The sequence below is a fragment of the Nematolebias whitei genome, chromosome 21 (genome assembly GCF_014905685.2).
Source record: "Nematolebias whitei isolate Nwh7 chromosome 21, NemWhi1, whole genome shotgun sequence".
Taxonomy (NCBI): Eukaryota; Metazoa; Chordata; class Actinopteri; order Cyprinodontiformes; family Rivulidae; genus Nematolebias; species Nematolebias whitei.
The window spans coordinates 29,785,312-29,809,401 of NC_056518.1; the positions used below are offsets into that span (position 1 = coordinate 29,785,312).

Consider the following 24,090-nt stretch of genomic DNA (forward strand, 5'->3'; position numbering starts at 1 on the left):
CACAAACAAAAACAGAGAAAAAATAATTTTCTGACATTTATGTAGTTTTCATTTAATTATTATTACAGTAGTCCTTCGTTTATTGCGGGGATCCATACCCTGAAGACCCGCAATAAGTGAAAAACCGTGAAGTAGAAATAGTAGTACAAGTAGTAAGTAGTAGTTTATTTTAATATTCATACATTTATATAAAGGCATTTTAAACCCTTCCCACACTCTTGCAATATTCTAAACAATGTTTCTAAACGCTCTAAAAGAGCACAGCATGTCATGATTTCAACTCTCTGCCTCTGGATGCACTCTTGGCCACGCCCACTTCTCCACTCTGCATGGAGACCAGCTACAGGAGGAAGTTATCCCACAGCTGTGGGCTGCACACAGGTGCCAAATTATTTAAAATAATTTATTTTACATTAAAAATCCATGCCGATCGTGCGGCTCATCCGTCATTCAGCCAATTGTGTGTCATGTCTAATCTTACTTTGAAAAACCACGATAGAGCGAGTCCACGAAAAACTAACCTCGAAGTAACGAGGGACTACTCTATTATAGTTCTTATTAATGAATATCTGTGAATAATCCAAACACATTTTTTCATTTCACAAATCGAGATAAACTTGGCTTCTAAATTAATATTCTGGTAATTCTGAAGAGGTTAGTGTGAAAATTATGTTAATTGCATATATAATAAAATAAAACGTGTAATAAAACTGTGGCTAGTCTGAATGCAGCTAAGACCGAAGTGGACCTCTGTCGTCTAAAATCCACTCTGCTCTTCAAACCTCACTTAATTTTTCTTGATGATGAAGGTCCTACAGGAAGAGTCCCCAGAAGAGCTACAGCTAGCTGCTACTGTTGCTGTTTTTGCGTCCTGGTGTGACCGTTAAAGGTCAAATGGTGTTCGTTTGGCAACGTTTGTTTCCTCAGGTGAGTCACAGGCTTCGCCCTCGCATCGCTGCCTTATTGAACAGGTTTATAAGTTTGTGAGACAACAGTTTAGCTCCCGCGAGTCGGAACGTGCGAGACGACTTCGGAAGGGTTTGGAGACAAAACTAAGAAATTAAATGAGAACAGTCTGAGACAAAATTAAAAAGTTTTGTGATTATATTGCAACCAAAAATACTTCAAACTTCATTTGCAGGAATAGTTCTGTTTATTTACGGTTATTTACTAACAAAAACATGTAAGTACCAATTCAGTGAGATTTCAAATATTTTTACTTTTTATTTTGTTGCAGTCCTGTGTCCCCAAGTATTTAGTCCAAAGAAACACAGTTTTATCTGCGTTCAGACTAGCTCATCAGTTTTATCAGAATAAAACGGTTTCTCCAAACTGAGGCGGTTTAAGGAACTATCTACAGCAGGTAAGATATTGCCTGTTCATAACCTTTCCGCAGAGCTCCACGTCAGATGAGTCTTTTTCTCGGCGCAGTGGTTGAACTCCTGATTTTGCTGTTTTATCCTCTGAATTGTGGTTGAGGTTTTTTCGGCGTCTCGTTGGTACGGGGGGCGGTTTTAATCTCGTTGTCACGGGAACAGTTTGGCCGAGGTTTGGTGTCTGAGCTCAGCAGCTGACAGATCTCTGCACACAGAGATCAATCATCAGGGACAGATCTGATAAATTCATGGATTCTCTGGGGGGGGGGGGGGGGGGATTTTTCTGTCCAAGTCTGTGTTTTTCTTTTCTTTGTGATTAATTAACGTCTGTCTTCACGTTCAGAGCGAGCTGAGCGCTTCAGCCTCAGCTCTGTGCAGTTTTTGTTCTTTTTGCTGTGGTTTTGGGTCGAACCGCTGCTGCTTCTGTTTCTGTTCGGGTCCAGACCTCCATCGTGTCTCATGACTTGTCGGGGGCAGCTCACGCTGTCCTTCATCACTTTTTCTTTTCCTTCATTGGAGTTGATCTGAAAGGATTTCTGTCGAGCACAAAACACGATGTTTCTGTTTTTTTTCTGTTCCCCCATCGCCTCCCCGTCTCGTCGTCTCCTCAGAGTCTCCACCGAGTTTGAGAGAAACGGGAGACCTGAGGGCTCAAGGTGAGCTTACCTGCCCCCTCCCTCTGCCTCCAATGTGTCTCCCCTCCCCACATGTACCAGGATGTAGTTGTCTACAGCAGACAGGAGCCTGTCTGTCTGCCAGATGTTGGGTGGATGATGTTTGAAGCTTCAGCTGATATTCGGCTTCTTGTCTCGTCGTTTCGGCTGCATGGCTCTGCACTCGTGTGCTGCTCCGTAAGCATGGCATGTCTGTTCCTGTCCACAGCCTGAAAACTTGAACTCCGCCGTGACTTCAGCACAAACACTGAACACCAAACGACTGTTTCTGATCCGCGAAAAACCCAGAAAGTCCCAGAAAAACGGTTCTGAAGGTCAAACCCGGTCCGGACTAATTACAGAAGGTTCTGTTTACTTTACGATAACTCAAAGCTCTGTTTATTAAAAGATTTAAAAGATTTGTATGAAAAGCAGCTAAATATCCACAACGCACCACCAGGGGGCGACAGCATCCTCAGCCCAGATAAACAGAAATAATGTAAAACTTTTTTATTCAGTTTTTAACCGTTTTAAAATTTAGAACTCATCGAATCTGGACCCATTCGGACCGCATCAATGAAATCTGTTTTTCCAAACAGACTCTCCTCCAAAGAGGATTTAAAAGTTTTAAAACGACTCCAGTTCTGGTTCCTCATCGAGACGGCTGCTTTTAGAGATCCAACCAGTTGTTTATCTCTGCTTGTAAACAAACAAACAAACGTCTAATTTAAAGCTTTATTTGAACAGACGACAAATAAGACGGACATAAAAACACCGGCAGACGTTAAGATGTGAAACGTTTAATGTTTTAATGTTTATTTTAAAAAGTAAATGTAGCATTAACTTGATATTCTGGGTTTTTCTAAATGAGACTCGGCTCGACGCTGAAGACGAAATGTAGAAAAATGAACTTAAATACAAAATGTGATCCGATTTAAAGCACTTTACACTTCAACAGATTTGTTTATAAAATTTAAAAAATATAAAACTGAACAAATTATTATACATGCAATACATTTAGTTTTTTTGTGTCTTGTTTGTTCTTTGACTAACACACTAAAAGTGACTTCAGCTGCTGTTTTTCATTGAAACGGTTGGTTTTGTGTTCTGACCCTGTTTACACCTCTCTGTAAGTTAAATTTGTTTTGGACGGAGCGGCTGGAGGACTTGGGCTGCACACCCAGTGGCAACGGCGCCCACTTCACCACCGAGCAGCGTCAGCCTTCCTGAAAATTCACTTTGACACGTAAAGGAGACAAACGGAGCCGTTGTTTTTATCATCTTTCAGGGACGGAGCCATCGGTGCTCAGATTGGGTTTGGGATGATGGAGCTGCCATTTTAGCTTTGGCTAAGGTCTATTAGCTGTGGCGGCCATCTTGAATTGAATTGACTTTAGAAGGGTTATTGCACTTTCAGCTAAAGTAATGATAATATAATTATTATTAATAAATAATTATTAAATCTGATTTTTAAGTGCCCAGAGTGGTGTGGGCGGGGCCTAAACCAGACCAACCAGATTTTGATCAAACAGGAGCCATCAGAGCTGAACCGTGTCCTGTTTTGTCTCCTGACAGTCGCCATGTACCTGGGGATCAAAAAGGGGAAAGTAAAGACGGTAAGCCCCGCTCCCTCCGATTCACTTGGAGTATGAGAACCACCAGCTCCATGGAGCCCGGCGACATCATGCGGGAGATCCGTAAGGTCCTGGACGCCAACAGCTGCGACTACGAGCAGCAGGAGAGCTTCCTGCTGCTCTGCGTCCACGGAGACGGGCGGGCTGAGAACCTGGTCCAGTGGGAGATGGAGGTTTGCAAGCTGCCCCGCCTCTCGCTCAACGGCGTCCGCTTCAAACGGATATCCGGGTCGTCCATCGCTTTCAAAAACATTGCTTCCAAAATCGCCAACGAGTTAAAACTATGAAGAAAACGATCTGTGTCCAAATAAATCCACGGAGAGGTATTTAAGCTGTACAATCATCTGAGTAGCAGTTTTTATAACAAACCAGAGTCTGTATTGAATGTTCTGATGTAGATCAAAGCTTTTAGCAATAATGACTAACGTCTCAGTGTGACAGGAAGCCCGGACGACGAATGTGGACACAAAACATTTCTGGTCTTATTTATTTCACCTTTTTATTTTCTGGAGGAGACGACGTAACTTTTGGTTTTGTGTAAATAATGTATCTTTAAAACAATGACGTCACAGATCGTTTTTTTTTTCTTTTTGTATTTTGTTAACAATTAGAAATGGAGAGTCTGTAACGCCCACATGGTCTAAAGGTCACTCGTGTCGCAATTAAAGTGTCTGTCGACTCGAAGGTTCTGTGTGGTCATTGCAGATTAATGGTTTAAACCGTTTGTTGCCCGACTCTTTTACAGCGTTTTCTTTTAAAAAGACCAAATTATTTTGGTGTCACGTTAATTTTATTTCTTTAGTCACAAGTTTACATACACCCAGTTTACCTGCATTTCAGTGGTTTTGGGAAGCCCTGATGATGTCACAGCTGTTAACTGGAATCACACAGTTTCCAAGTCGTCTGGAAGAGTCCACCTCCAGAACTTTCCAGATGTCTGAAGGTTCTACAATGAGAACATTTGACAGACAGGAAACAGGTTCTAGTGTGAAATGAAACACCAGAACTGCTGATGTTGTGAAGAGGTCAGTCCACAGCGAGTCCTGGACCAACATGGACTGAGAACGAAAACGTTCCTCTCAAAGAAACTGTCTAGTTTTGAGACATGTCCTGAGGTCCCATGAGACTCAAACTGAACTGACCAGAACTGCTGGACTGGAGTCCGGTTTATGGACATCGCTCACATTTTTCAGTTCTGCCCACAAATGTGATGTCTGCTCCAGAACATCAGCTCTGTTCTTCAGCCTCTAATTTGTACGCTGAGGGGCATTGTCCACCTGAAGACATGTGTCCAAACTTTAACTTTCTGGCAGTCTTCAGTTTGTCCTGATGCCACCAGCTCACCCCCACCTGCAGAGAAACACCCCCAAATTATGATGCTGCCACCTGTGCTTCAGTTAAGATGGTCCTCTGTTTCCTTCCAAATGTCAGGGGGAGCGGGACAAGTCCAGCACACGTTTGTGTAAGGAAACTGAACGTTTGACCTGACTGAGTTTGAAGATTCATTTAATGGACCTGAACCTCGACTGATTTATTGAGACATATGTAAACATCTGGTTTCAGCAGTCATCTTCCTTCTGACCCAGTTCTGGTCTGATGTTTGAACTTCAGAGAAATTATCACGAGTTTCAACATGAACTTTATTTCCTCACACCTTCACAGGAATGTTTTCAACTTAAATACACAATAACCAGCAACACAGAGCGGACAGTCAGGGGAAGAGGGGGCGGGGCTACTTCTGGGCTGGGATCAGGTCATCGATGGACTGACCCTTCTCCAGCTTCTTCTCCATGTCCACCAGCAGCTTGACTCCATCCACCACCATCTGCACCAGCTCCACCTCAGAGAAGCCCAGCCTGTCAGCATTGGAGATGTCAAAGACTCCACCCACTGCAGCCGTGTCCACGCCACCTGATGGAGAGATGAACGCTCAGGTGACACGCTGAACGCAGGAAGTGAAAGCTTTTTACATTTGATGTAACGCAGCTCTGCTCACCAGTTCCACGTTTCTGGAGCCTCAGTCTCTTGAGGATCTCCTCAAACTTTGCGTGTTTGCTCATGTTGGGCAGCTTCACATGCACGCCTGCGCGCAGGCCGGTCCCCAGGTTGGACGGACAGGTGAGGATGTAACCCAGGTGCTCGTTCCACATGAAGGCGTGGCTCCGCTCCTTGAACAGGCTCTCGATCTGAACACAACAGGAGGTTCAGTTTTGACACGGGCTCAGAGTCGTTTTAAAAACCAGCTGAGGGGGGGTTTACCCTCCTGCCCCACCTTGGAGAGTCCGGTACAGAACCGGGTGAACACCTCCTTCATGTTCCCTCCTTTCTGCATGGAGATGACCCTCAGGTGGTCCTCCTCGTTCACCCACACCAGGAACGTCTTGTTGTCATTGTGCCTGAAGGAAACGCTGTTAGACTCTGAGGAACATCGAGCAGAGACTGGATCAAGCTCGGGTCTTACCAGATCCCCCGGGCGTCGGGCCAGTCCCGGGCCATTCCTGAGGCCAGCAGCAGAGGAGACACGGGCTTGTCAAACAGGAAGTGGTCATCGATGAGCTGCTGCTGCTCAGCATCACTCATGTTCTTCAGAGCGTAGTATTTGCCCTTCAGGTCTCCAGTCAGAGCGTCCAGGGCTTCAGAGAAAGTCGGAAACAAAAAAAAAAGGTCACAAATCAACGACTCTGAACTGGGTCGGTCCCGTGAGCCCAAATTCATTAAATTCAACACAAAGTTTCAATTAATGACATTTTAAAAGCACATTTTTAAAGATCAAAGTGTTTTAGCTTTAGGGTTGAACCTGAAGTTTACCATACACCTGTTGGCCTGCACCAACCTCATGAAGCCACCAGGGGGCACTCTGAACTACAGATTACTGCTTGGAACCCATCAGAACCCCCGGGGGTCTTTACCTTCGATTGAGAGCTTCTCCACAGCCCTTCGCTCTCCTCGGCTGCAGTGGGGGGGCAGACAGAAACCGCGGACACTGCGACCCGTTCGGACCCGGGAGCTCAGAACATAGTTGGGGTCAAGGTCATCTCCACCCTGAAAACACACACATAACTCAGTGCAGGCCCAGACCAGGTCCAGTCTGAACCCTGGGTGGGGTGTAGGTGACAGAGCTGCAGTACCTTCAGGTTGCTGGCCTCCAGGTCCGTCTTGTGTTTGTCTGTGGGTTTGTATCCTCCATGCCGGTCCTGAATCACAGGGTCCAGCAGGTCTTTGAAGACCTCGTAGGTCTCCTCATCTCCAGCAACGCAGCCCACAGTCATGATGAAGGGGTGACCTGAACACAGGGTCCACAGGGTCACACACAGGCCTACATCCTCACGGGTCTCAGGATGGGTTCTGTTACTGTACCAGGATTGTCAACCCCTGTCTGAATGACATCATCTATGGTGACTCCATTGGGTGTGGCCCTCTCTCTCAGGGCCCCGTACATGCTCAGGGTTAAAACTTTGGCCATAAGGCTGTGGCACTGACTCAGATCTGGATACTCCTCCTCAGCTGACCGCCTCTTCACAGTCAGTGCGGCCATTTTCTCAGAGCTAAAAACACAAATGTCTACAGGATGAGGAAGGGCTGCTTGGCACAGGACACACATTACATTTAAAGGAGTCCAACAGGACAGAAAAACCAGTTGGACCTGGGGGAACAGTTCTGGATTATCAACAGCTGCCGTTTAGAAATTGCGTAACCGTTAATCTAAAGCATCTGCTCTGAGGTTACGCAATAACGTTCTGAAAAGAGGCCCACTTGGAGGAAGTTTCAAAGAATCAGTTCTCCATGTGTCTGCAAATCCTGCCCGGGTTTCTCCTGAGGTCACAGTGCAAACAGAACCACACTCCCTCAAACAGAACCCAATTCACTCAGACAGAACCCATGCAGGTCAGCTTAAAAAATATACATATAAAAGATTTATATATATATATATATATCATTTTTTTTAAGTTGAAGTTCATTTACCTGGGTTATCAACCCCAGTCTGGATGACGTCATCCAAAGTAAATCCATTGGGGGTTTCTTTGCTCCTCAGGCGGTCGTACAGGTCCTGGGTCAGAACCTTGGCCATATGATTGTTGTGTTTACTGAGGTCGGGATATTCCTCCTCCGAGGAGAACTTCAGCTTCACCTGATTGTGAGTGTTACCAAAAGGCATGGCTGTTTCCTGGAGAGACACGCGACAACAGTCCAACTGCCTTTAATTAACACGGACAACCTGTACAGACCGAACAAACTGATCCCAATTCACTAAACCGTCCAGTCATTAAACAATGTCCCAAAGTTCAGTGGAATCGCTCCTACCTGATGTTTCCGGACCTGGGGATGAAATTATTGTCAGAGTTCTGTTGTTCGGAGTGAGGAGCTCAGAAACCCGCAGCACCGTCAGGAGCGTCTCGGGCTCAGAAGGGTTTATAACAGAACTTCTCGGTTCTTATTGGTCGGTATTTCTAGTTCATTCATTCAATTGGACACGTGGACTCAGACTGCCTCGCTGCGGCTTACACCGGTACTTTAATCAAAATGTAGATAAAAAAATTAAAACTGCAACTAGTAGAAATACAACTAGTTCCTTTTTCCTGAGAGTATTTTTAAATTTAAAGTAAAATTTTCAAAAGGTTTGTACAAATGCCCCTTTTACTATGAATGTCAATTATTTGTTTACATTTTACAACTTAAATATAGTTTGCGTATGTAAATACAAATAGTACATACATTGATGTTTATGAGATTTTAAGCTTTAAAAATCTCCAGCTCAGCTTTTCGGAAAATCCGCACAGCGGGTTGGGTGATTCGCTTCAACTTCCGGTCTTTGTGACGCTACTTCCGCTGAAAACAACTCCACATGTTCGTCTAATGAGGTTAGCTCTTACTTCTTTCCACATGCGCTGCACTTTTTCATGTAAGAAGACTACTTTACTGTTTTATTTTTATTTGTTGAACAACTGAAAGAGTACCTAGGTCCATTTTCAACGGCTCTTTAGAGCCTCAAAATAAACCGTCAGCAACAGAAGCTAGCTCTGCTAACACTAGCAGACAATTTACTAGCTCAAACAAAAAAGTTGTTTTCATATATATAATAATAATAATAATTGTTTTACAGACTTTATCTGGGCAGGCAACGTAAATAGAAAGTTGTGCAAACGTTTTTAACGGTTATTGAGGTTCTAAACGACCGTTGGGCCAGTGATAACCGTAACTAGCTAAGCTAACGTTAGCATATCGAGTTAAAACAACTCATTCATACTAAATCATTAGTTTGTATATAATCGCACGTTACCTGAAAATTAATAGAACAGCCTAAAGAGAAAACAGTTCTGAAAGTTTTTTTTTAACGTTGTGATTCTTAAATGATCTTTAGCCAACAGTTACAGGAATTAGCTAAGCTACTTGACGAGAAAGTTGCCCCAACGTTTTTAACGGTTCTTCTGCGCAAGCTATCCAACTTAGCATGCCATACCAAAATGGTTAAAACATTCAAAATCAGTTCTTTCATATTTAAACACACTTTATGTTTGCAGTCTTGTTGCACTGTGACCTCTGTAGGTTCCGGGTTTGATGCAGCACTAATTAATTTCAAGATTGAGAAAAAAAAAAGTCTCTCTGTCCCGTTATTCTCGGCAGGATAACGGTTAACTGACTTTAACCAGTTACTAAAACTTATTACTAAATTACTAAAACATATATTTGATTCGAGTTTCTCTTCATTTACATTAATGACCGACTTATTTAACTTAAGGTGATAAAATATATTTTAGTATTTAAACCTAAAACCGTTCAACGGTAAACAGGAAAAAGTGCCAGCAATCTTTAAATTCATGTGTATATTTCCTAAAAAGACGAGCAATAAAGATATAAAATCACTTCACTTACAGCTCCTTTATGTCTTGAGATTGAGACATTTTTCCTTCTACTGCAGTTCGTCTTTTCGGTTTGATGAATCTGATCTTTTAAAGTACAACTGTATCAGTTTTCCAATTAAAACAGTTACAGTGGTTACTATGGCAACGATGAACCTGGAGGGAATCAAATTTAAAAAACTTTATTTATAAATCACGCTTAAAACAAAACCACAAAATAACTGTCTTATCTTCAAAATATTCAAGTGAATAAAAAAAGAAATATTAAAACGTTTAATTAAAAAATACTGAAAACATATATTATTAAAATTCATTGAAAAAGTGACTGAAATTAGAAAAAAATATTTCATCTGCAAAATGTTGTGAATGCTAAGAGCTAAATAACTGCTGATGTACCTGAAACTGAAGTGATGAAGTTAAAACAATCAGAAGAACACAAGCTGAAATGATCAATACAAAACTAAAATTAGCCAAACAATAGCTAAAAACTAAAATAAGCTCAAAGCTACAGTCAGCTGAACAGTAGCTGAAGGTTAGTTGACAAACGGCAACGAAAAGCCTTAAATAAAACAAGTATACTGAAGCACATTTCAACAGAAACCATTTTTAAAGGATTGGAACAATTTTTTATGCATTTATATGGAAGAAACTACAGATAAATAGTTCAAAATGTATAAAAGCTGGAAGGACCCACATCCCCCAATATTTGTACATTGGAAAAGAGAAGTGAAGTATATTCATCTAGAAATAATAAGATATACCCCGAATGGTTCCTGTTAAAAGATTTTGGGACACTTGGCAGCCATTTCCGTTGTACTGGTATGTGGAAAACATGTCAGTACCTGTGTAATTCATTTATGTATGTATGAATGATCCAGTGTGGGAGGGGTTTTTGTTCCTTGTGTTTTGTATGTTCAAAATGAAAAAAAGAAATGAAAAAGACTGTAATTAAAAGATTTGTATAAAAATTACAAAATGAAAAGTCGTAGCTGTAATGTCCTGAATGACCTGAATGTTTTGATGCTTAAATGGCTAAAATAGCTGAAGTAGTTGGTCTACAAATGCTTAAAGAATAAACAAGAAAACAAAACAAATTGTTGACTCAGCATTCACTCCATACTTAAAATGATAAAACCATAACATATAAATAATGGCCAAAGAAAATAAAAGTCTTAAAGGGGCAGTCTGATGGTTTTAAATTATGTTAGAATTTAATTTTGAATCTTGCTTGGCTGCTGTTGGAGGGGACGTTTTAATTTGATGTTTCTGCTTCAACAGCAACAAATAAACAAATATGGGTAAACAGCAGTTTCTTCCTCATTAGTGGGTTGTGTTATTGTCATGATGGTGATAACGTCTTTAAAATATATTTTTGTCATGAGTAAAGGTCACTTCCTGTTCTTGCAGACGGACCCGGCCCACCATGAGTTTTGTGGAATATTCGGACCTCATCCAGGACGGAGACGTCGTCATCGTTTACATGGGCCACAACTCCGTGATGCCCGTCAAAGTGCAGCACGGCAGCCAGACACAGACCCGCTATGGAGCCATCCGGCACTCCTCGGACCTCATCGGCCAGCGCTACGGGTCAAAGGTCACGTGCAGCAAAGGCGGGTGGGTGCTGGTGCTTCACCCCACGCCAGAACTCTGGACCGTGTGCCTGCCTCACCGCACACAGATCCTGTACACAACAGACATCTCTGTCATCACCATGATGCTGGAGCTGAAGCCCGGATCAGTTGTCTGCGAGTCAGGTGAGAGCTGCCACCTTTGGGTCAGGTGTGTCTGTGAGAAACTAGAGCTGCTCGGAACCAGAGTTGGGCATTTGGATCCATGAAGGGTGGAACTGTTGGCAACAAAAGATGCAAAATGTTGAAGAAATTAGATTTGATATGATGTTTGTGCTCAGATGTTGTTGGGAGGAGGAGGATTGAGGCGTGGAGGTGCCGTCCTCAGCAACATATCCATGAAACGTTAAACTGAACTTAGGTTCTGATGGAAGCAGGAAAACATGCTAAAAGCAGCTGACTGCTGGCTGTAACTGATTTACAGTTACAGCCTGTTATTGTGGGTAAAATGACAGATTACACTCTGAAACCCTTAAAACATGTTATTACTGTATGAGAGGACAAACCTCACCCAGACGGACGCTTCACTGTGGAGAACTAAAAATAAGTCATGAAATAAAATCTTCTGTCAGTTGTTACCATAGCACTTTATTAATAAAACACTTGATAAACAGCAACAAGGCCAACCAAAGTGCTGTTAATACAAATAAAACATAAAACCCATAAAACCTGAAGTAAAGATGTCAAGCAAGTAAAAGGAACAAATGCATGACGAGTCAAATGCTCTAAATTGGAACCCGTTTGGGTCAGCACCGGCCACAGCTGGCACTGTATGAACTCTGATCACATTTCTCTGATAATCAAAGAAAACATAAAAAAAAACATATTCTGAAGTGAGGTTCTGTGGTAAAGTTATAAAAAGTATCTTAACTGTTGCAGATGGCTCTGACCTCAGTTTGGAGCTTGACAGAACTGATGAGCTAAAGGCTAGTCTGAGCACAGCTAATACTAAAGTGGATCACTGTTGTCTCAGTTATTTCACCTCGGTTTATGTGACTACTTATTTAAACGTTTACACTGCAGTCAGCTATTATTTTATTTTGGCAGAAATATAAAATTCCTGAAGGAAGTGGCACTGGCCTGCACAGGAAGTACTACAGCTAGCTTCTGATTCTACTGGTGCTTGCAAATAATCGTATATTTTTTTGTAAACAATGTGATTAAATTCATAAAATGGCCTTCAAATGATTTGCTCTAAAGTTCTTTAAAGATGGCTGTGGTTGAACCAACACGGTCTCCCTGCTGGCACACAAATAAACCGACGCTGATTTGTTGTAATTTTGGAGCCAGAATCTGCACTCTGCATCGCCATTTGATAAAAACAAGATGTCTGACAGCAACGCAGAAGCTGAAGCCACAACAGTACCAGTACACGATTTAGTCCCGCCCCCTGCACAAAAAGACACAAGATGTTTGTCTGACTAGAAACAAGAACAGATTTTATTTTTCAAGTGCGACTCACATGATTCATGCAGTTCTTATTTAGCTGTTTGTTCAAATATTTAGTTTTCTGACAAGTTTAGCTGGAATCAGTTAGTTCATGCTTTATTTAAAAAAAAAAAAATCATGTGATGCCATGATTGTAGGCGGGGCTTAAAGCACAGATTCTGGACTCAGCGCACTGTCTTGGCATGTTTAAGGTATTCGGTTTTAGGTTTGACCTAGCTGTTGGGTCATCAGTTCTGTTAGAATTACTGCATTCCTTCAAACTGAGCTTGATCAAAATGCTATCCACGACAGGTACGATATTGTTTACTTTAAAAAAAAAAAAAACTCACTTTATCATGGCCAGAAATTTCATGTTTAATAATTGTTAAATAACTTAATGTCTCCAATTTAGCAGGTTAGTGAGAAAGAATGACACCCAGGTGTTTTTATGTCTCACCGAGGTGCCGATCATCGCTTCATTTGTCTCACGTTGGTAACGATCACTTTCTGTGGAGAAGGGATCTTCTTACAAACACAGATGTGTTGTCACGTAGTCATGCCGACCCGGTTCTAATGGTCTAATGTAGTGGTGGCATCGAGCCTTTGGTCGCACGTGTATCAGCTGCACACTGAGGAGGTAAAATTCCCACATAGCCGACAAACATCCAGATCAGGGAAGCGACACGAGCAGCAGCTCCAATCTGAACCATGAGTGTTTTCCTGAAAATAAAACAGGAGGTGGGGGGTGGACTTGGAGGCGCTGTTGGTTCGACTGTTTGCTTCCGAAGTAAACCGAGCAGGAGTCCAGATCATCGTGTGGAGTCGGCACCACCTGTACAGGGGCCTGCTACTCTGTAAAAATGATGTTGTTCCTTCATAGTGTGCAGATGAGTGAAAACCAGCAGCTAGTGTGCGCTTTAAATGGACTTTATGTAAAACACAGCTCAGGTACGACCGGAGCAACAAACTCCACACTCATTCACCTCAGCCGGGCTTTTTTTTGGCTCGACAAAGCCTAAAACTCTGTTCAGAACCGGCAGGTTACCAAGGTTATATCCTTTATTTGTTCTCACAGAACGGAGGGATTCAGACGAACTAACAACTAAAAGGAGCAAGATGCTAGCTACAAAAGTGGGTAAAAGTTAGCTAAAAGCTAAATATTGCAAAAGTTTGGCTATAGAATTTGGCAAAAGAATAGTAAAAATTAAAATTATCAAAAGGCTAACTAAAAGAAACAAAACAGTTGCTAAAATCTAAACGTAGCTAAAGGATAGCTAAAAGGCAATAGCAGCAAAAGCTAAATCTAGCTAAAGTTTAGCTACAAGCTGAATGTAGCAAAACACTATCCAAAAGCAAAAAAGGTTAGGTAATAGCTAAGTATTGCAAAAGGTTAGCTATAAGCTAATTGTAGCAAAGGGCTAGCTAAGATTATCAAACATGATTGCAAAACTAAAAGTTGTGAAATGCTAGCTAAACGCAGAAAAAGACCTGCTAAAAGTATCAATAGGCGAGTTAGAAACTGAAAGTAACACAATAGCAAGCAATCTTAGAGGAGCAGAACAGTAGCTAAAATCTAAAAGTTGTCCAAGAATAACTAAAAGCAGCCAAATGTTAGCTATTAGCTAAATGTAGCAAAAGGCTAGCTAAAACAACAAGTAGCAGAATGCTAACTAAAAATAGCTTAAAAAGACCAAACTCTCAGATTTAAGTGTTTTTGAAGGAACAGAAGAGTTCCATGTATTTCTGTGGTCAGAGGACAGCAGCTGAACGTTTTCCTCTCCGTCCTCAGTTCTGTTAGCTTCGGAAACAATAAGTCACGACTTCTGTGGCCCTTTCCAACAGTTTCCAAGCAGCTGCTTCTCACGTGCGGCTCAGACTGAAACTCATCTGAGAAGTTTATGTTTTTATAACCTGGAAACTGCTGAAGACATGAGTCTGACTGCAAACCCTTTGTCGTCTTCTTTAGATTTGGACATTTTGTCCCCTTACAGTCCAATCTAATCTGTGTTTTAATGCAAACAGGATTTTTAAAAAGATATGTTTTGCATCAAGCTCCTGACATTCAAAGCAGCAGCTCAGACCTGAACAATGACCATTTTTCTATCGGACCTCAAATTAAGGGATATATATTTTTGTTTTCTTGTGGGTTTTTGGAGCCTGGAAATAAAGACGTGTTGCTGTAGTCCCACATTTTTTTGTCCCACCTTGTGAAGCGAGGAGGGGACTTGGAAATATCCTTCATCCGTCTGTCTGCTTCATCTAGTTAGCTGAATAACTACAAAAATAAGTGAGGTGCCAACTTCCATTTTGGTGTGTGGCTACACCTGGGCCTAAGATCATTGTTGATGCTTCCTAGTTTTTTTATTGCTTCAAAGTAAAGTTTCCTCAAATAATTGGAGTAGCCAAAGACTTTTGGTTGTGAAAGTTCTGCTGTCGGATGAACACTGCTCTCTTTGTGGCCGTCCTAACAAAGACGCTGCTGACACGATGTCAGGAAGAGGACGGGTGGAGGACTGCTTCTAACTCTCCATCACCCTCCTTTGTCTGTAAATCACATGATGAGGGCGACTTCTCCCTGCCATCCTCAGGCAGCGTGTGAATAAACAGGAAGTGGAAATGAAGCATCCACTTCAGTGTGTTCGGAGCTGGACTCGAGACAGATCTGTCCTTTCTGAGGTGGAACACCTGATGTCTGAATATGATCACGGACGAGTTGTTTACCTTCAATTTTAAACAGGAAGTTCAGTTTTCATCTAACCTCCACCCTGACACCACCCTGTTTTATATAACCAGACATAATAAAATATTTAAATATTATTTGACCTGTTTTGTGCGATCAGAAGCTCGTGTTTTCCCTCAGACTGTATCTTCTTCTCCCTCCTGGTTTTCCAGGTACCGGCAGCGGCTCCCTCTCCCACGCCATCCTGCGCACCGTCGCCCCCACGGGTCACCTCCACACGGTGGAGTTTCACGAGCAGCGGGCTCAGAAGGTGGCCGAGGAGTTCAAGGAGCATCGAGTGGACCACCTGGTCACCGTCAGGAACCAGGACGTGTGCAAGGACGGCTTTGGGGTGACGGGGGTGGCAGACGCAGTCTTCCTGGACATCCCCAGTCCCTGGGACGCGGTGGGACACGCCAAGTCTGCTCTGAAGAAGCACGGTAAGAGGGTCAGACGAGCTGGGCCAGGTTGTGTTTCTCTGTATTTCATACAATCAGCATCTGCTTCGTTACACCTGGACTGTCCAGAGTCTGTGCAGCATCGGCCGTGGGGTGTAATGTTTGTTGGGGGGTGGGGGGGGGGGGGGGTGAGGACGAAACAATCAGCTGGAAAAAAACATTTATTTTAGCTAAAACTAAAAAGATGAATGTTTGCTTTTTTAGGGCGGCTGTGGCTGAGTGGTTAGAGCAGTCGTCCTCCAATGCGAGAGTTGGGGGTTCAAATCCACCAGCAGTCACATGCCAAAGTGTCCCTGGGCAAGACACTGAACCCCTCATTGCCTCCGATGTGTGCCCCATTGGTGTATGAATGTGATAAAACACTGATTATTCTCTTTAGAATGTTTTGTTCAATTAGTTTTGTATAGATGTAGTAGAGTGCTGTGTGACTGGGTTCATGAGGCACAGATTGTGTTGTAAAGCGCTTTGAGTGTCTTGATAAGACATAAGTACAGTCCTTTACAATTTAGACTTTATAATCACGTTTGATTGATCAGTATGGTCAGCTGTTGGCCTGTAGAACCCTCCTTCTTTCTACTCATGTCTGTTTTCATTAGTTTTTTTGCACAAAGTCGGTTTGTATAAAAACAAAAATAAGGACCATCTCTGGTTCCTGAGCTCCAGTGGGGCCTGGTAACAGCAGCACTTAACATCTTAATGCACTTTAACTCTCCTCTGGAGCTGTTAGATCACATCGAGTGATGCTGAGCGAGCATATCTGTCTGCAGGCGTCTGTAAACATCTCAGCATGATGAGATCCAGTCAGAGCAGGATCGTTAGAGCTTCGCATCAAGTCCAGCAACAAAACAGGGAAGAAATTCTGAGCAGGAAATAAACTGCAGAAGTCTTGAACTAAGCCTGATTTATTTATTTCAGTTTGCTTCCACTGAGTTCTGTAGTTCACCCTCTCAATGTCTGTCAGAGTTTTTCCCTGAACGTTGGACATGTCCACCACAAAAGTTATAAAGGGGAAGTCATAGTTGTTTTTTTTTATGTGTGATATTTAGGAACTCACGGTGGACGTGTCTGCAGACAATCACCACCACCTGATGGGGTGTTTCTGTGATTCGTCCTGCCACCTCAGGACTGTGACTGAGCACGTTTTAAATTTATCCACCACCCCCTGGTGTATCTTTTCTGCTCCAGAACCGCCATCCTCCTCTCCGTGTCAGTCCGCAGTTACAGGAGAAACTAATAAACCGAGGTGGAGAAACAGAAAGCGTGTCGGGGTCTCTGTGGTAACCGGGACCTGCAGCGTGTCCGGGCAGGTCCTCGGTTTACTCAGAGGTGACATCGCATCTTGCAGGTCATCTACTGCTGATAGGCTCCGAGTTCAACATCTTCACAAAGAAATGAGGGTTGGCTTTAAAAAAGGGGGGGAGAACGAAACAATCAGCTGAAAAAATACTTTTATTTTATAGGGATGCACGATATTATCGGCATGGTATCGGTATCAGACGATATTAGCGATAAAGTTAAATATCGGACAGCGGCCATTCCATCAGAAAAACTCACCGATATAAAAGGCTTCTGTTTTAAGTTAATTTTTAATTTAAGAAACCTCCTCTATGTGTATTTTATCGTGACGCACCGCCATGATAAAAAAACAAGCCGCCACACCGTCAAAATAAAGGTTTATATAGAATTGAAATAAATTTAGTATCACGAATAATTTCAACAATTTTTTAAATCCATCCAGAGCACCTGACTTTATTTTGTTAGATGTCTCTAAAATAATTATTGAATCAAGTGTTTACAAATGTAGGTAAACGTAGATGTTTATCAACCCGTTAAAATACACCAGAACTACTACTTATGCACTTGTCGCTTGTGAACATGTTGAGTTTAGATTTGTGAGAATTTACAAATTTGCACTGTTCAAGTGTTGTCATTGTGTTAGAGTAAATGTCATGAATAAATTTGACATTAAATATAATCCAAGTTAAGTGTTACATCATTTTCAGACCCCTTTCTGGCATCTGCATGTGGTAGCAGGCCAAACTGACAAAGACCATGCAGAGTAATGTCATATTTTAATTCCACAGCAGAAAAGGCTGTGTAGTCTCTGTAAGTAGGTGTAGGGGGAAAATATCAGTACTGGTATCAGTTATCAGCCAAATAAGTTTTAACGTATCGGATATCGGCCAAAAATCCAATATCGTGCATCCCTATATTTTAGCTTAAAAAGGATGAGTGTTGGCTGGATTGATAAACAGATGACTGTTGAATGAATAGATGGACGTCAGTTGGATGTATGTTGGATGTACGTTGGTTGAATGTTGGATGATGTGTCTCAGTTCCTGTTTTCCTCAGTTGATTAAAGTTTAATTTCTCCTCCAGGAGAAGTAAAAACTTGTTTCATCTGAATTTATAAATATTTCAAATGGTTTTGTTTTTTCCCCTCTCGGTTTAAAGAAATAAACTCAGTCAAAGGTTCAGTTGTTGGTTTCGCTCTCAGAGTTTCCTACAGGACATAAACGCAGCACGGTTCTGAACACGGACCCAGTTCACTGAAGAATTCACCCTCCTCTTCCTCCTCCTCACCACCAACTCCCTTTTATGGTGCCACAGCTACATATTCCTTTTATATAAGCTGTTGGCCTTCACACACACACACACACACACACACACACACACACACAGATAAATAGTATGCTGGCAGTTCGCTGCTGCAGAGGCAGTCCCATGACCATACTGGGTATGGCTGCGAGCAGAGACCTGCTGAATGTGGCTCACAAGGAAAAACATTAATTTACTGCTCAGACTCTGCAGCTCATCGCCGCTCCAACATCACATCAGCTACGTCCATAGAGATGTCGGCGTTGACCAAACGAACCCGGATAGATGTCGATGTGGAGTGTCCGTCTTTGAGGCAGCTTTAGGACAGAAAGCTGCTCTGGTCAGAGCGACACAATGCAGTTTTTGTGTCGCCTCGTGAAGTGAAAGACGACGTTTATCTTTTATTTAAGAGATCTGTTTCCTGGTAATTTAGATTTCTTTCAAAGTAACAGACAAAATCTAAACACAAAAATAAAAATTTGTGCCTCCACCGAGACAAAATCAGCCCAAACATATATTGATCTGGAGAGCTAGCATGGGTGCTGAATAACAGCTGATTGTTGTGAAGAATGAGTTGTTAGCTGAAGTGTTAAAGCTAAAAACTAGCTGAAAAACCTAAATTAGCAAAGCAAGAGCTAAATGCAAAAGTTGGCCAGATTATAGTTAAAAGTAGCCAAAGAAGCCAAAAACAGAAGCCAAAGCAGATTTCAGAAAAAAGATTTTAAATAAATCTTAAATTTTAAACAGACAGGTTTCTACAGAGAAAGCCTTTAAATAAAGTAATCCAAAAAATATAAAAGGCATAACGTTGTGTTCCTGATGGAGCTGAACGTTTTGATGAATAAACAAAATAGAACAACCGTAATAAAGATAAACAGGAAACGCTCTCTGTAAACTTTATTTTTATGTTTTTAAATTGCTTCTCTCTGGCTGGAAGACAAGTTGCCGTGAGTTATTCTGCAGATGCAGAAACACTTTTTCCCTCCAAGCTGTACCGGTCTTCATGTTCTGGCTGCGGTCCTGGTCTCTGAGCGGGAACCCCCCACCCCCAACAGTCTGAGAGGAACTCTCCCCCCTCCCCGCTTCCTCTCAGTCTGTGTTACATAACATTGTATCACGAAGCCGACGTGGCTCAGCGCCGCTCGTGTTGCCTCTGGTTTCACATTAGATGATTTTAATAACCGCTCTGTGTAATGATCAACCCGGCGGCTGTTCGACCCGGTTACCAGAACACCATAAAGTTCTGCTTGTTTCAGGGAGCCGAGGAGCGGCTGCAATCTGAAATATGCTGCGGTCTGATGTAATGGCTGCCAGACACAAAGCCCTCCTCAGAATTCCTCCTGATTTTATCTCCACTCCCCGTCAGCCGCGCCTCGGAGAACCTAAAGCTGCGTCACTTCCAGAACCTTTGGGTGTTCAGAACCCCAAGATACAGAACAAACAAGGCTCTGAAGGAACCTGGAGGCTGATTTACTGTTCTGGTTAAGACAGAACGTGACTTTTTTTATGATCCGAGTCAAAACAAAAACGCTGATCAGCTCCTGGGGTCAAAGGTCAGAGACGGAGGACGTGCACGGCCATGATGACGTTTACGAGTCCTTTAAGACTTTGTTCACTCTGAAGTAGATGAGAATGTTTATTGCTCCCCTTCAGGTCCACAAAAGACGTTTACCCTTTTTTGTGTTCCACACTTGTTTTGCTGATGAACCTACAAGAAATCAGCTGAATAAACTTCACAGCATCAAATTTAGTTTGGCTCAGATTTTTCCAGGCGCTATAGGCATTTTGGGGGGACTAGTAGGGTTTTACAAGTCGTTAATCCGCCCGTTTATTAAAAGTCGGCAGCAGGTTTGTTTCTCCTCTGAATGACAGAAAACTTAAGTGTAGTTACATTTGCTCTTCTAGCTGCACTTACTGTTTAGTGACACCTACAGGTCAGGAGGGGAACTGCAGCAGCACCGGTGTAAACAGCAGCAAACCTTGAAACTGTGCTTCAATCTGAATCAACTGATGCTTCTGAACAAAAACGTTTTTTATTGTTTTTATGATGTTAAAAATTAATTTTGCTTCTCCCTGCTGAGTAGGGCTGAACGATTTTGGAAAATATTCGAATTGCGATTTTATTTTTTTTTTACCTCAGTATTGCGATTTAATATGCGATTATTTTTCGGTGTCTTCTTCTCGTGTATTTTTCAACGAACACAAGCAATAAATCTGTTTCAGTTGCAAAAAAAAACTCCACTGTTTTCAGATCTGCTGCAACTTTGCTCTGCATTTTTTTTGTCGCTCCAGGATAGCAACTTGGCTAAAATGTGTGCGCGAGGGCGTTCTGTACTGCTCATCCATCGTGTTTACCAAAGCCGTAAACCCAGGCTTGGTCACTATGGGCATCATGTCTTTCGCTGTGAACTCGGTTATTGCTCGAGTTATTTCCACGTGTTGTTTTGAATTATGTTCATACGGAGTAATACCTTCGAACAGTTCGGTCAGTGATCCCTGTAGGCTGGTACTTTACTTACTTAAAGTTGAAGCACTGGTCGTAGCATTCTAGCCATGCAACTATCGTAAATGGATTTTTTTTTTTTTTTTAGTGTTGATAAAGATTTGTGTTGTTTCCTCGAGAGTCAGCAACAAGGCAGGTTCCGCACAACACGTTATTGCACAGAGTCTTCTTTGTTATAGCCAAAATAATTCCAAACAATGGACGTGCCCCTCTTTGGTACCAAACTTTCAGATGTGTCTGTTTCTGTCGAGCCTGACGCCACTGTGCAACCACTTCTCCTGCTCCCTGCTCTGCTTCTCTCCGCTCACTCACAAGTCACGTAACCAGTCAAACTGCAGCCTTTGTGATTAGGAAATCTTGTATTATCTCATTGCAATATCATTGCAAATGTAAAATTGTTCTGCAAACTAGACCTGCTCACGAGCAGCCATTTTTCATTAGATACTAAATAATTAATCTCAATAACTGGAATCGGATCATTACTTTTTTTTTTTTTTTGGGTGTATATTGTGTTGAATCAAAACTCATTGAATCGTATCGTGATTAAAAGTTGAATGACTCCATCTTTAATTAATCTGATCTTTGCAGTGCATCAAGTCTCCTATGGAGGAGATGCTCAGACTCACTTGGCTCCGAAACTTTTGTATTTACATTAAATGAAAACTTTAAACGGGTTTCGTTAAAATCCATCCTTTTGCTCATAAGATATTTTACTAACAGACAAACACAAGCAAAAACAAACCTTTCAGCAGAGGGTGATACTGAAGTCCGTCAGAACTTCAAGAACAGAAAATCTTTGCAGGGATTCTACTCTTGTAAGAGTAGAAGGTTTATTCTTTGAGTCTTAAAGACTAATAATCCCAACCAGATAAAAACATAATCTGACACGGCAGCATCTAAAAGCACAGCCTGCAGTTTGTAGACCACCAGAAGACCACCTGATGGTCTCATGCACTCAAGATATCACCTACAGGCCTTGACTCTTGAGAGAAACCCTGAGAGGATTACAGCAGGAGGCGGAGCAATACTCCAAGAGGCGGGGCAGCACATGCAGAAGGCGGGGTCAGAGGAGAGGACAGTGTGACTCTGATCTGCTCCGGATTCGAAAAAACAAAACTTAATCTTGTTTTTTTTTTTTTTTTTTTTTCCGAATTGCAGAGGTTGAGCTTTCAAAGGAAAATGGGTTATCAATAATATTTATCTGTCAGTAAAATATCTTATAAATCACTGGGCAATCTTATGCCAGTCTGGTTTGTTTGTGTTGCGTCTCCCGCAGGAGGCCGGCTCTGCTCCTTCTCTCCGTGCATCGAGCAGGTCCAGAGGACATGCGAGGCGCTGGCGGATCACGGCTTCCAGGAGATCAGCACCTTAGAGGTCCTGCTGAGGGTCCACGACGTCCGAACCATCTCCCTGCCTCTGCCCGACTTCGGCCCAGACCATTCCGCTCCCTCTGAGCCACGCACTACAGAGGAGGCTCCTCCCACTGCCACTCTAAGTCCCGCCTCCATCTCCATAAAGACGACCACGCCACCCAGAGAGATGCCGGGTCACACAGGGTACCTCACCTTCGCTACCAAACCCAGAACCTGAAGGTGGAGCAGGTTCTCCTCCTGGTGTCATTTGATATTTGGGTCAAACAGAACCGAGCTTCAGTTTTCTGTTACTGTAGAGCCGGTTCAGTTTCCTGTTACCGGACCGCTGCTTGCATCAAGCAGGAGTTAAAATCAGACAACAGTAGTTTAATTATTATAATTTTATATAAAAATCACTTTACTGCCCTGAAGTGTGGGGTTTATTTTTCCTTTTGACACTTTGATGTGAGTCAAAACAATAAACAAGTAAAAATAACTTTATTTTTGTTGTTTCACAGCTGCAGTCTGTTGATTTAATAGTTTTATTGACTAATTTTACTAATAAAACATGGAGCCAAAGGATTGTTTTGTTTTTAATCACAGGTGGGCGATAAAAGTCTTCTTTGTCTGTCAGAAAAATATCTCATGAACCACTGAATGGATTTAGTGGAGCTCTCTAATCATTGGAAAATTCAGGTGTCAGCACAATTCAAGATGGCCGCCACAGCTAAGCCACCTCAGCAAGCACAAAAATGGTGGCAAACATCTGCGGGCGGCCATTACAGAAAGATTTGCAGTGGTTCTGGTGTTCTCTGAAGGCTCAGATCACCGTTCCTGGTCTTTTAGTAAAATATTGTCTGAAGGTTTTAAAAGCTTTCAGTCGGTGACGTTTAATGACGGCTCGCCAACGGTTCCCTAAACAGTGTTTTCTCCACAATTGTTTAGGGAGCGATGCCTTCAGGGAACCCCAGGGCTGTCGTTCCTTTATAATTTTACTTTTAGGGAACATTTTGTTCCCAATGGGACCTCCAGACTGTGGTTCTGTAACGTTAGTCTCCGTTCACACGATGACCTCCAGAATACCTTTGACCTTCAGCGAACAGTTCTTAAATTTCAGAAGAATGAAACTTTAATTTTAAAGTGCCTGACATGCAGATCCTACAAATACAAAAAGTGGAAGAAAACATCTTATTGATTGATGATTGATTGATTTTACCCATTTATACACAGAACTTGCATTTTTTTTCTTCTGGACTTGATGCAGTCAAAGTGAAACAGGAAGTGACATCAAAGAGGAACTTTGTTGTTGTCGTTTATTGAAACATTTGAACTCTGAGTTTGTTTCTGATGCTCTAAACCTAAAGAAACATCAAATCTTCTCAGCTGTATTGGTAGCCATCATGGCTCTCTGTTCACACACAGGTATTCCCCTTTGACATCACTTCCTGTTATTGACATCACTTCCTGTTACTGTGCATGAGAATATCTCAACAACCATTAATTATGCAAGGTGTGTTTTTTTCCTTCTATATGTTGTATTATCTTTCCAATGATTCAGTCATGTTTTTTCTAAAAATGTGACGTCGCAGGCACCTTGAAGCTGACTCGTGTTTCAGAGGAATCTAAAACGAAGTGTTCTCGTTCAGCTGCTCACCTCCACGGACCAGGAGCCGAGGTCTAATCCACAAGCCTGAGGCCTGGAATAGCAGCTCTGAGCTGCTTAAGCAGCTTGATTTTTATTTTTTTTAGTCTTGAGCTGGAATCCAACAAACACTCGAGCCTGAACCCTGGAAGACTCAACGCGAAGAGCTGCACGGGTCAACCCGGCACACGACTCGATCAGAGGCGGGAGGTCCGCCTAGTTAGGAAAGACGATGAGAAAT

General features: G+C 42.3%; 3 protein-coding genes across 11 annotated transcripts in view; 2 read left to right on the forward strand and 1 right to left on the reverse strand.

The window, feature by feature from the left end:
- The window catches only part of mark3a (MAP/microtubule affinity-regulating kinase 3a), a 43,291-nt gene extending 38,950 nt beyond the window's left edge, over positions 1-4,341 (forward strand). For 5 of the 8 annotated variants that reach the window (XM_037694935.1, XM_037694938.1, XM_037694937.1 and 2 more), the window contains one exon: positions 3,605-4,341. In XM_037694935.1, coding sequence (XP_037550863.1) covers positions 3,605-3,950 — 346 coding nt within the window. In that variant the 3' untranslated portion in view covers positions 3,951-4,341. Of the gene's footprint in view, positions 1-1,987; positions 2,033-3,604 lie in introns of all 8 variants that reach the window. The other 3 variants (XM_037694939.1, XM_037694943.1, XM_037694940.1) reach the window with 2 other exon arrangements.
- A 948-nt stretch (positions 4,342-5,289) lies between these two features.
- Positions 5,290-8,065, reverse strand: ckba (creatine kinase, brain a). The gene is made up of 8 exons (XM_037695057.1): positions 7,966-8,065; positions 7,627-7,828; positions 6,792-6,946; positions 6,573-6,705; positions 6,125-6,296; positions 5,936-6,059; positions 5,660-5,849; positions 5,290-5,574 (listed from the first exon to the last, which is right to left on the reverse strand). The coding sequence occupies exons 2-8, from the start codon at positions 7,817-7,819 to the stop codon at positions 5,396-5,398; spliced, it is 1,146 nt and encodes a 381-aa protein (XP_037550985.1). The 5' UTR covers positions 7,820-7,828; positions 7,966-8,065; the 3' UTR covers positions 5,290-5,395.
- Positions 8,066-8,481: 416 nt separating this feature from the next.
- trmt61a (tRNA methyltransferase 61A) lies at positions 8,482-22,786 on the forward strand. 2 transcript variants are annotated; one of them, XM_037694522.1, is made up of 4 exons: positions 8,482-8,563; positions 10,929-11,275; positions 15,470-15,736; positions 22,132-22,786. In XM_037694522.1, exons 2-4 carry the CDS (start codon positions 10,945-10,947, stop codon positions 22,443-22,445), a joined length of 912 nt encoding a protein of 303 aa, XP_037550450.1. In that variant the 5' UTR covers positions 8,482-8,563; positions 10,929-10,944; the 3' UTR covers positions 22,446-22,786. The 2 variants fall into 2 exon arrangements, with proteins under 2 accessions (XP_037550450.1, XP_037550449.1); XM_037694521.1 differs by having other exon boundaries at positions 8,482-8,522.
- Positions 22,787-24,090: the final 1,304 nt, after the last annotated feature.